The following is a 13,474-nucleotide window of genomic DNA, read 5'->3' on the forward strand; positions in this document are numbered from 1 at the left end:
CTAGAAAAGAATCCTAACTTTTTTGTAAATGATCAGTAGTGACTCGGCCATAAGCAGAGATAGATTTAACGTATTTTTTCCTCCAGACACAATGGGAAGTAGAAACTAGACTGCATGCAAAAGAAAAAGTAGAAGACAAAGCACTAACCAAAATCTCATTATTTCTGTGATGCTTTCACTGACTATTTCCAAACTGATACTGTTCTCTCTACGATAAGAGGTAGAGCTAGAATTGAGCAGGCCTATCTTCTATTGCAGATAGCTTACAAGCAAAGGACCGCTTACACTGGGAGTCATTCCAAGACTTCATTCTTACTAAAAAGCCAGTTGAAATGTTAATATTCTTAACTAATCAAATGAAAAGAACCCACAGCCATGCCAAATTAGTGTGTTTAAAGGATTACAATTCTAAAGTTATCTTGAAAATGAATCTATTTTGAACTCTGATGTCACACAGACTGTCAGTAAGTACATTTCAGAGAGCAGATTTAGATTTAAGGGTGACCTAATAAAAGAAAATTGTGCAACGAATAGAGAGTTTGTTGAACCATATCTGAATAACAGAACACATTTTCCTTCATCACAGATCCACAGGTTCAGCTAAGCGGTCCAGACTTTGATGCACTTCCAAATTATTAGTCTTAGAACAGGACCGTGCCTCTAGTGCTAAAGAAAGTATGTGGAAAACAGAAGAGTGGTGTACACTGAAGGTGCATAAATGAGGCCTCCGAAGCAGCAGCCTATACTTACATGTAGGACATTGACATTCAGCTGCTGAAAATTACGGCACCTGAACTCTTGCATTCTTTTGATATTTTCTTGATATTTTTCTTCTGCCAACTGTCTGTAAATACAGAATACTTGTGTTTAGGATGTGATAGCAGGGACTGCACAAAGGGATCTTCTAAAAGTAGATGTGGAAAAACAAATTCTGTAATTAGACTCCCATGGTGCCAAACGTTCATGGCATCTACTGAAGGTGAGGTTAGTTTTAGTGAACTCACAAATAGATTTCAGGCCTTATTTCCAAACATTATTATATTTTTCTTTCATGACTTGCATAATATAATTGAGAAATAGTAAACTATTAGTCCCAGTCTTTTTTGTTTCTTCCAAAGATCTCAAATACTTTGGACTTTATTCTACCATGTAGTCCAGGGACCTTTCAGCTGAAGACAGGCACACAACACTTGCATGCTATGAACGCTTCACCTGGGAGGGAGTTGGTAACTGTGTTTTTCTGTACGGGACTAATTAAACCAGGTGCTACATTAAGCAGCTCTTCCAGTTTCCATTACTATATTCCCTTCCCATCCATCTCTAGGTTTGTACTGCTGAAAGCAGATCTCCAGTCTGAGAAGGTACTGGTTTTGCACTGTTTCAAATACTTTCAGCGAGAGTGAGCTGGCAATAAGCCAGAGCTGAATATAGATCCATTGTAAAGATTCATGACTGAGAACAAGATTTGAAGATTAATATATTGCCTTTATATTACAAAATAAATCTATTTAATTTTGTTGCTGTGGAAAAAAACATGAAAATCTAAATAGAAAGCACTAAAGTGCAAGGAAGTAAAGAAAATGAAAGGCAAACTAGAACTATCCTGCAATTAGTATTCTAATCTCCATCCGTTTTTAAAAAGTGAAAGGGACAGATTTCCTATTTATAAATTTCATATAAGTACAAAAATTGGCCTACCATATTATTGAAAACACCATGCAGAAGAAGTGCTAAATTTACACAGTGGTTTCAATTCAAGGAGATTTTTTTTTTAAATGAGAATAAATTTACATACCATCTCCAGTATTAAATGCACTGGTAAGCGTCAGACAGACATACATGCTGATAAGACATATTTTCCAAGAGGAGATGAAGGCCTTTAGTTTTTTGTTTGTAGCATTTGGATATGGGCATCACAAGTTGGCACAAGTAATGCTAGGACATGGTTTACTGAGCATTTTCACTCAACTGCAATTGCTCTTGATTTGCAGGTATACATAGCTGCAGAGTTTCCGAGGCCATAAATTCAGACTTCATGTCACCTTGCAGTATTTTTCTGTACTAGGATGTCATTGCCCTACTGAATTGCTAACTTGCTTTGCCACGATAAAGTTAAGATGGCAATTCTCATGATCAAAAATAATTATTCCCTCTATTATCCTCTATAAATGAGTAAACATTTGTTAATTTGCATTGCACTTTGCAAAACGCTTTTGAAGAAAACATGAAAAATTAATTGAAATGAATGCGGTGCTTTTCCAATTTTCATTCATACGAAATAAAACATTAAATAGTTTTAACTGGGAAAAACTCAAGTGTGTCATCAAAACAGTATATTCTTTTTTATTTAAAAAAGGCATCCATGCATACACACATAGCTTTCCAGCTGTTTCTCATATTCCACTCAGAAATGGTACTTATTCTCCTTCAAATCCCCCCTTTTATTATGTCTCACTGACTTAATAAAAAAACCATAAATCATAAAGCATTTATAACATGTCCATTCCTCTCGTTTGATCATTTGATAAAACTATGCTCTGAGCTATTAACTTCTATTGGCAAATCTCTTAGGCCACAATTGACAAAAGCTGGATTGTAACTAAATGTCCAGCTCCTCAGACTGTGCAATCCTTAAAATGACAAGTCATTAAAAAAAAAATTCCTTTATTGTAACACATGTGAAAATCTCTCATATATTTATTTAACCAGAAACACAATGCTCAAAATACCAGTTTTGGGCTAATGTTCTGATGTTTTTTTTCCCTACATAAATAATTACTGTGATTTAACTCATCCAAAATCCCCATTCACTTTGAGTAGCTGAAGACCCTTTATATTTTTATTTTTACCTTGACAGTTCTAACTCTCCTGTTAGACTGTTGGATGGGGAAAACTGCATGGTTAGGGTACAAGGCTAATGTTATGCTCAACTTACTTCAACTTCTTTGCTTTCTCATCTGCAGCATTTAACTTCCTCAGCCTCATTCGTTCCCGCGGTGTCATTTTCTGTACTTCAGACAGTTCCTGCAGAGTTTGTAAATGAACTTTCCTCTGCCTGAAATTGAATGCATGCAAGCCCATCGTCATGTAAAAATGTAAATATCAGTATTTTGATTTGATATTGAAACACAGTGACATTTCAAATGGAATAATTAGAAAGTCACAAGTGCTGTAACAGACTAAATAGACTTTAGTTTGGAAAGGAAATACCTCTTTTAAATTGAAATATTTAAACTCAGACTTAGATTCATGAAGAAAGTGAATCATTTCAGGCATTTCAGGTGAGAATGGAAAAAGGTAAACTCAGCTCCTTAAAAGAATAACTGATGAAGCACAGTGAAATATTTACCCTGTCAGGCTTCATTATTGAGCATATACCAAGTACAAAGGCAGTCTTTAAATGAGAACCACAGACAAAAGCAATATCACCCATACATTTTACATTGATTGTTACAAGCTGTCTAGAATGAAAGAGAATATTAATGTGTCTTTAATGACAGATATAATTATCATGTTGTCCTCTTGAATTTCTAGTCCTAATCAATAATAACAATTCACTGGTGAAATGGTCTCTATAGACCATCTCTGAAAGCTGAGCATGAATTATTGACATAGGTATCTCAGCTGTATTTATCAATGCAGGACAATGTTAGTCCTATATTAGAAAAAGGATATTAATCTCAAATTTTTATCTCACATCCTACAGTAATTACAAAAATTAAACCATAGTTTGCAATGCCTTGGCAGTCATATTTCACTTACACCAAATTTTTCTGTTGTTTATATTTATGATATCAAATATTCATTTCAAATTACTATTTTTGCCCTTATGAGACAAATTTGCTTCTGATCATCTAAGATCCCAGTTTTGTAACCATACAAATTGCAACACTCCTTCTGGACTATCATTTTGAAATCAGGATTTTAATAAATGAGAAGTTTTCATTATGCTTTTCAAATGTTGACTATAGAGGGAAGTAGTATAAAGGTATGAATATTAGTGTGAAATATGAAAGACTAAGGACAAAGACAAGAAGAGCTCAATTATTCATAAGAATGGAACTAACTCTTCAAGTATGAATAATGTAGACATATTTCTTGTCCCCTGTAAAAAACTCTAATTTAAATTATAAGAACCTCTTGGGAAAAAAAGCCATTTTTCATCCAAGTCGAAACTGAACTTGTACAGCTTTATGCTTACTTAAATATTTAAAATTTATGACTTTCATGGGAATGGAATAAAGTAAGCCATTAGAGGCCTTTACTAGAAGAAACTAGACTCAACTATACATGGCAAAAATAATTCCTGTTGAGAAAAAAAAATCGTAAGTATAAAGTAGCAATGATTGGGGAGGACACCATAACAAGCAGCTCCTTGTACACTGACTCAGACTGGAGTATTGCTATGTTACAGCAGATGTGGGAAATTCACTATGTTTAAATCATTTCTCCTCCACTTTTCTGCTCTCTACCATTTTTCAGGTATTTTTATTTCATTTTACCTACCTCTTTAGGTCTGGGATTGCAGTAATTATTTGGCATTTTGCTTACCAGTAGCAATACAGACAGCTAACATTCTCATACACACAATGAATATTACAAACATTCCAAACATATTCCAAACATTTAGCCAAAAAGAATCAGACTGCAGCACATTTGAAGATAATTTATAGTGCAGCTTCTCCTAGGATTTTTTTCTCAACTTGATGCCCTAAATTTGAAAACCTCAATGTAAATTCCCATGCTCAATCAGGAAGAGTTGCTATCCATTGCTTGACAATTTTTAGGAGCTCTAAAACTCTGCACGGCAGCAGCTGACTTTCTATTTTCTTTTAACAAAAGTATAAGAACATGTTTATAGTTAGAACTTGCTCTTTCTCTTAAAGACTACGGACTTGCTTTTGAACAAGAATGGTTATAGACTCTGGGATACACATTCATGTGTTCCCATATGCTAGTTCTGTCAATATATGATGTCCATTTGGAAGGTGATGAGACTCAACATATTCAAACTAATGACAATGGATCACGTATGGAACATAATATATGTTACAAGTAATAGAAAGTGGTTTTACCAGTCTCTTCTAGAAGCATGGAGATATTTGAAGTGTGGGTATATATTTTGCAGGTAAAAATACTGCTTCCTGAAAACATCTACAATCTTTTGGTGCATACAGATAATTTGAAATCTTCTACCCACAAAATAAAGACATGGATTACAAGTTTCTTGAAGATTCTCATACTTTATGTTTCAATAAGCATTAAATACTCAATATAATTCAGATAGAGTTGGCATAATATTTGGGCAAGATTTCAGTGCCCCAAAACTATTTAAGGCATATCTCTAAGGAACATCTCTGCAGTTAACTATATTTAATTTGAAGAGGCAGGAATTGACTCAAAGTTAACTGAATCAACTTGAATACAGCAGCCATAGACAAAAGATACATCTACTATTTCCCGGCTATCGCATATCTACCTGCCTGACACTTGTATTTCCAGTATACTAGCAAAGCGTTATTTCTAGCAGAAGCAATCATGCAGAATAGTAAGGCCAAAAACTTGACAGCAGTCTCAGCCAGCTCCATTTGCTGTTATTTATTAGATAGTTGTTATTAGACAATACAGGTATCATTTATTGTTGCATTTTACATCTATGCTTGCGAAGTTCAACGACCTATTTATACTAAAGGTACCTATTTATACCAAAACAGAGAACTTACTTTGGTCAATGAAAGAGAGCAAGAACAGAAGTGACAGGGTGAAAACCCAAACCACAATTTCTAGAGATGAAAGCTTTACAGATACAGTCCCAGTAGTTAAACTGGGTAAAAAAGAGGTACAGAAGATTTTTCTGTGTTGAATTCCACTGTCTTTGCTCTGCTTTCTTCCTACCGCTAATACTAAACAGCACTTTCTTTGGAAAAGCTGAAGCTGGTCACCTCTCCCGAAGGGATGCTTGCAAGCAGCAGAATTGGCAGCATGTGCAAAGTGACCACAGCTGCAAAACTGTGGGTCCTCTCCGAGAGCAGAGGTCACAAAAAAAGGGGGGGTGAAAGGCCTATTGCCTCAAAGGCACTGCTAATTCTGGATTGGAGCATGGGCTTCTTTATTGCCGTAATCTAATAATTCAAAAGAAATTTCAGATAGCTGTTAAAGTCCTGACAGTTATTTAGAGGAAACAAGAAACAGGGATGTCCGTTGCATTTGCACAAGATCACAAACTCCTGATTTTGAGCATGCTAGCTCCTAACAGAGCAAAACCACGTACAGCTGCCATCAAAACTGCAGAGCTAATTTGCAAAGGCAAAACGAAATTGCCCATGCTGACATTCGCTTTAATCATTGCAGCATTGTAATTTGATGCAATTAATTAATTTAATATATATTCAGTGCCTAAAAGAGAGATCATGTGCGAAGGCACTACTGATGTAAGAGCCAAGAAACATTGTTAGCCTTAATTTCTCACTATAGTTACAAGACAAATATAACAGCATTCTACGGATGTATTAGCTGAATATTAGTTTAAGCGTATACACTTTTAGTCTGATGTCATTTAGGAAACATAGCTTTCACATTCAATAATTAGTAGGTACACAAACAGCAGCACCATAAATGATCATGACATAAAATGATGATCTAAACCTTCCAAATCTAAAGACAAAGGTCATAATTTACATACCAATTGGTAGTAAATTAATATATGCATATACTAGACATGCACGCACAATTTACACAGTTATATAATAAAAATATTTGATCTGCAAATCCTTTTTTCCCCCTAAATCTTAATTATGCATCTCACTAATGTGGTTGCTCTTTTATATTTCTGGGGAACACGTCCCTCTAAATATAAAGCACTAAGAGATTAACACAGGTGTTTACAACATGATATTATTTGGCAACACTGTAATTTCATATACTGCTGCCCATAAAACATTTAAAATACTTACACAGCATCAAAAATGGGAGCAGCTTCTTTCTGCCAGTTAAGTACCTTGTCTTTCACAGTCATGGTTGTGAACTTGTACTGTATATTCTGCAAGGAAATAAAATAGAAGTGGTATCAACACTTGAGGCTAAAGTGATCCAGACTTTTCAGCTATGACCCAATACAGTCCTAATGTAAAAACTGACTGAGCAGTCTCCTTCTCCACCTTCTTAGAAAGCCAAATAATATATACACTGAAGCAGGGACCAAAAGAGCAAGATGCACTGTTTTTCATTGAAACTATGACTAACCAGAACAGTTTAGAGATTTTATGTACCCCGGCCCAAATGATCTGGACTTGTTACACATAAATGCCTGTTCTCCTTATTGCTCGTAACACTTAAAAGGGGATACATTCAGCATGTAAAGTGACAAGGGCTTCATTTTTCACTGCCTCGCTACCTCAGTCACATTTGTAATTTAGCTCTGAAAGTCCCCTGGATTAATGTTCCCATAAACTGGTATCTAATTATTTTTCTCAACACATTTTCTCTGCCTCCATTCTGCTTTTGCAAAATACATACTCAAACAGTAAGTGTACAGCTATCGCTTTTTCTTATATACCTTTAGTTGTTCATCTATATAAGGGATTTTTAGGATCTCTGCTGCTGCTGGTCTCAATGAAGGATTCTTATTTAACATGCTGAAACATTAAAAACCAAAAGTCATAATTAAACAATTTTCCAAATTAACTTAAAAACCTGCTAAACAAGAAAATAACATACCTGCACAGCACAGCGTTCAGTTTGCTTGGATATCTATCAGGAAGAGAAGGTGTATCACCTTCCACAATTTTTAACACAACAGACAAAAAATTGTGTCCAGTAAATGCATGGTTCATACAGCACATCTCATATAAAATGCATCCCAGAGACCTTGAAGAATAAAATAATAGGAACAGTATAAACAATATTTTTGAAAGTAGCTTGCATAGTGACATTACAGTATGTAAAATCACAACTGTATGCCCTTGTCTCCTGGGAACAGGATATTTCATTATCATGTTATCCTTTTCATCTGAAATATTTTTATTCAGATCACAAATTAGTAACTTTATAAACAGGAGAAATCATCATTCTATTTCCATAAGTGCAGGCACAAACTTAAATTCTTCATATAAATACACATATTCTCATATATATATATATGTGTGTCTGTGTGTCTGTGTCTGTGTCTGTGTAAAAATAAAGTAAAACCCTATTATATGAACTACCTTAAGTGGTTACTCATTAAATTAAGAATGAAGTTTTTTAATTAGTCACTGACTGAGAAAATAGTTTAGTAGTGTTTGGAGACAGATTTGTTTAAATTGGTTTTGCAAATTAATTTCTGACAACAAACTGAGGCTACAATTCAAGTTGAAATTAAATAATGCCAGCTTCAAATAACAGAAGTCTCTTCTGGTGTGATTTCACTCATTTGACCACATACTCAAAATATATCATGAAATCAGCTTGTAGTCAAAGAAATATAGGGTAAAAAGGAGGACCCTGGGAACCACTGGCCTGTCAACCTCAACTCTGTGCCTGGGAAGATCATGGAACAGATCCTCCTAGAAGCTATGCTAAGGCACATGGAGGACAGGGAGGTGACATGAGACAGCCAGCACGGCTTCACCAAGGGCAAGTCCTGCCTGACCAACCTAGTGGTCTTCTATGATGGAGTGACTACATCAGTGGACGAGGAAAGAGCTATGGATGTCATCTATCTGGACTTCTGTAAGGCCTCTGACACGGTCCCCCACAACATCCTTCTGTCTAAATTGGAAGGATATGGGTTTGATGGGTGGACTGTTCAGTGGATAAGGAATTGGCTGGATGGTCACATGCAGAGGGTAGCGGTCAATGGCTCGATGTCCAGATGGAGAACAGTGACGAGTGGTGTCCGTTCTGGGGCCAGTGCTGTTCAATATCTTCATCAATGACATAGACAGCGGGATCGTGTGCACCCACAGCAAGTCTGCAGATGACACCAAGCTGAGTGGTGCAGTTGACATGCCTGAGGGACAGCATGCCATCCAGAGGGACCTGGACAGGCTGGAGAAATGGCCCTGTGTGAACCTCATAAGGTTCAACAAGGACAAGTGCAAGGTCCTGCACCTGGGTAGGGGCAATCCCCAGTATTGATACAGGCCGGGGGATGAAGGGATTGAGACCAGCCCTGCAGAGAAGGACTTGGGGGTGCTGGTGGATGAAGAGCTGGGCATGAGCCAGCAATGTGCTCACGCAGCTCAGAAGGCCAACCGTATCCTGGGCTGCATCAAAAGAAGCGTGGCCAGCAGGTCGAGGGAGGTGATTCTGCCCCTCTGCTCTGCTCTGGTGAGACCCCAGCTGGAGTACTGTGTCCAGCGCTGGGGTCCTCAGCACAGGAAGGACGGGGACCTGTTAGAGTGGGTCCAGAGGAGGGCCACAAAAATGATCAGAGGGACGGAGCATCTCTCTTATGAGGAAAGGCTGAAAGAGCTGGGGTTGTTCAGCCTGGAGAAGAGAAGGCTGCGGGGAGACCTTATTGCAGCCTTTCAATACTTAAAGGGGGCTTATAAGAAAGATGGGGACAGACTTTTTAGCAGGGCCAATAGTGATAGGACAAGGGGTAATGGTTTTAAACTAAAAGGGGGTAGATTTAGACTAGATATAAGGAATAAATTTTTTACAATGAGGGTAGTGAAACACTGGAATGGGTTGCTTAGAGAGGCGGTAGATGCCCCATCCTTGGAAACATTCAAGGTCAGGTTGGACGGGGCTCTGAGCAACCTGATCTAGTTGTAGATGTCCCTGCCAATTGCAGGGGGGATGGACTAGATGACCTTTAAAGGTCCCTTCCATCCCAAAGCATTGTATGATTCTATGATATCAAATTTTAGCTGACAGCATCATATTGCAACATGTAAAACTAAATTTCCTCGAAATTTTATTTGGAGAAGAAAAGAAGAAATCTGAACATGTAGGTCTGGAGACCTAGCTAAGAACCAGGGTCAGTTTTAAATCATTAAAAACCAGGAGGAATGATTACAAACAATTTTAAATGGGCCTCAGGTTTACCATCACCTTATTTACCAGGCTCTTATTCACCAGTCCCAATGGAGATCACAAAGATCACCAAGTTGAACATTTTAACATAAACAATCTCATAATAATTTATATAATGACTATTCACAACACTTTGCACTTCAACTAAGTTCAGTCTGACAAACGTTTTCTAAAAAATAGGGGAGTTGAGCTTTCCAGGCTTTGAACGATGCTAAGCGTTACCTCCAGCTTGCAGTCAGGAGAACTGAGGAACTGATAACTGACTTGATCAAGGTCATAGAAAACGCTGGTGAGAGCCAGCTACAGGACCAGATTCATCTAAGTAACCAACTCAAATATCAGAGCAACTTTACCCTTAATGTAGTATTTGATTGTAGTATTTATAATTTACAGCAGAATGAAAATAAAGCATAGCGATAATAAGCAGAAGTACGTATAGGCGAACAGCTTTGATGAAAAGGGTATAAGCATTATCTTTGAAAGCAAATAATGAATAAAGTTTCAATTATTCATCTTGGTTAAAGAAGATCAATCGATTCCATCTGTGTGGCAATAAAAGAACAAGAGCAAATAATTTTAAAGCTAAAATGCAGGCTCTACAAACAACGCCAATAAGGAAGAGGAGAGAGAATAGGGGGGCTCACTCACTGGTACTTTTCAAAGCAGTATGTGAAAACAATTAGCAGAACATTTTTGCTAACAACTGCGTAAAGACCAACGACCGAGCTACATAAATAATTGCCCAGTTTTTTAAAGATTTAACTGTCAACCAGCTTTCAGACTTCCAAAATCATTTAAACAGTAATACACAGATGATGATCTATATTTATGATGTATGTTCAAACTCTGAAACAAGATAATTACTACATGAGAAAATATTTAAAAACAAAAAGAACAACAAAAACCCCTGCACACATGGCATCTGAAAGCATCAAACAAAAATGGAAACCAGCCAGAGGGAAGAAAAAAGGAAAGAAAATCCCAACCCGACAGACTGTACTATAACTGCTTTTTACAGAATCAATCTGTTTTGGAGACTGCTTGATTCTGGCAGCTAGAAATTGCTTAATGAGCCATTAGGAGCACAGGATTTGCCACATCAGGGAAGCCCATTTATTCATCTAGTTTAGTACTCTGACTACACCTGAGGCTTTGGAAGAAGATGAAAAGAACGCCCAGGGCATTCTGCTACAGCCAGGGCCGTGAACAGGCTACCCAGGGAAAACCCCATCTGTCCCATGAAAGAAAAAAATTAAGGAAAAAAATAAAAGAAAAAGAGGGAAAAAGAATAACATTTTTACTGCAGGATACAATTCTTTTTGAAATGGAATAAGTGTCTCCTAAACTGAGAAATGCTGCCCTAGGTCCCAGAGCAAGGCTATTTCTTCCCAGGACAGCTGCTGAGCTGCAATTGCCGGAGGGAGTTACCGCCAAGCTTTTGCCTCAAGACTGCATTTCTCACTTGTGTGTCTACAGTCCTGGTCTAAGCATCCTGCAAGGAGCATATTCAGCAAGAGAAAATTGCTTCCTGATTCCCATAAGCAATCTGCACATGACTCAAACCTATAAATTAATTACTTTTATAATCTTGGCTTGTATAACTGCCAGTGTTATAAAATTCTAAAATGGTCATTAAGCTATCCAGCCATAGCATTTGGTTTGGTGGCTCCCTGTGTTTGTGAACAGCTTTGACAGAAGTCCTACACAGCACTTCATTTCAGCAAAACCGATCTATGACCGTTTCACATGAAAGCCACTTATGCTCAATCACATCATAAAATGGAGCGCCTGGACAGGCCTCAGTGTATCCGCTACGATGTCAACTGACAGACCTCTAACTGCCCCTTCTCAGCAGAAACCACCCTGAGGCTTTTGGTGATACTTGTTTACATAAGCCTTGCTGTCTTTTTAACATCTTCTGATCTTTTGTGTGTTACAGTCCTTCAAAGGCTGCAAGATCCAAGTTAGCTTTTAAATTAAACTCTAAAAGCCAAATAATCTAAATGCATACCCCTTCGTGGTTTATATCTCTCAGTCTGATTGTACCAGAAGGTCTTAAGAATTTGCTGACTCCAGAGTCTATGAGGAATATGTACATGCACACGTGTACCATCACAACTCTCTCAGCCACTGCTTTTCAGATCTTCACTGCTTTTACTGCTATTTTTGGTAACTATTCTACATAAAATTTGGCAGCTAAAAAAAAAATCCATTTTTGGATTGTTAATATTAAAGAAAAAGACAAATTGGGGTAAAAGCACAGACAAGCACAGACAAGCAAGCACAATTAAAATGAAAGTCCTAGGACTGGTGGTATAGGAAGCCCAATTTACCCAAACTGTACAGACAAACCATCTGTCAAAATCTGACAGTACTTGATGGAATTTAAATGGATTTAAATGTGACTGTGACATTGCTTTGTCTCTGGAAGACAAAAAGGAAGTTATTTATACCTCTCTTGTAAAGAATTTGCTAAGCCTCTAAGTGAAAAAAAAGCATTTGTTTTCCAACTAAATTATTTCTGTTATCATTTCTGCCTTTGAGATAATTTGTAATATATAGTATGCAAAAATCCTTTGAAAAGTTCCTGGATGGAGTTTGCCTTATATGCATATAGTTTTGAAAAGAAGAGAGAAATGTTATTGCCGATAACTGTTTGCATACACTTTATCTCACCCACTCAGAAACAAAATATGATATAGTTACAATAGCTACTGCACAGACAGCCACTCAATATTTACACTCGAGGACCAATACTGATCCTTGGCAGACTCCCAGCCAGTACAGATTTCAGAGTCTCATCTGAGAAACGCCAAGCTCCCACAGTTAGAAAACCCACAAAAAAATGCAGGTGCAATACAGGTTAACTACTAGTGGCAGGCAAATCTTGGTAATGTTAGGAGCTGAACAGGGAGATCGTTTCCGCTGGGATGGGCAAGAGTGATGCTCAGTTCCCTGTATGAAAAAGTCAGGACCTAAACTCGTTGGGAGCCCTTGTGCCAAGGGAATCCCAGTTTTCTGGAACAAAAGAGAGCTCTGGGGAAGGTACAGCAGCACCCTTTAGCTTTAGGACCATTTGCAGGAGTTATCATTGACCTATTTGGTAACTCTGGACTTTCTAGGTTGCATTAAGATAATGGAAAGTACAAAGGTATACCTGTCATTCAGAAAACCTCAGATAAAAAGTTAGCGCTCCCCTAATGAAATAGTGAGTAGTCACAACTGCCCTGAATGCACTAAGTACCTGCTTTTAGTTTACTCTTCCCTGGAAAGAAATGTTTTCATTTTGTTCAAATAGTTCTGGGAGTTAGAGGATGCCAATGCTTCTCAGCCTAGTATCACGAAGCTCAAGTCCATTTGGGCTGGAGTAATGATTTTTAGTCATTGCATGAACTGAAATAAAAGCTGATTAAAACTCTTACTTTGTTGGTAGACTTTCATGTAATCCCCCTGG

At 37.4% G+C, this 13,474-nt stretch overlaps 1 protein-coding gene across 1 annotated transcript in view; it reads right to left on the reverse strand.

Annotated features, from left to right (window-relative positions):
- Positions 1 to 13,474, reverse strand: part of NEK11 (NIMA related kinase 11) — a gene marked incomplete at both ends in the record, with an annotated part of 94,802 nt that overhangs the window by 46,832 nt on the left and 34,496 nt on the right. The window contains 5 exons of the mRNA XM_082309479.1: positions 751 to 844; positions 2,936 to 3,055; positions 6,954 to 7,039; positions 7,556 to 7,634; positions 7,717 to 7,866. Coding sequence (XP_082165605.1) covers positions 751 to 844; positions 2,936 to 3,055; positions 6,954 to 7,039; positions 7,556 to 7,634; positions 7,717 to 7,866 — 529 coding nt within the window. The remainder of the gene's footprint in view (positions 1 to 750; positions 845 to 2,935; positions 3,056 to 6,953; positions 7,040 to 7,555; positions 7,635 to 7,716; positions 7,867 to 13,474) is intronic.

Source organism: Platalea leucorodia, assembly GCF_965183815.1.
Source record: "Platalea leucorodia genome assembly, chromosome: 1".
NCBI lineage: Eukaryota > Metazoa > Chordata > Aves > Pelecaniformes > Threskiornithidae > Platalea > Platalea leucorodia.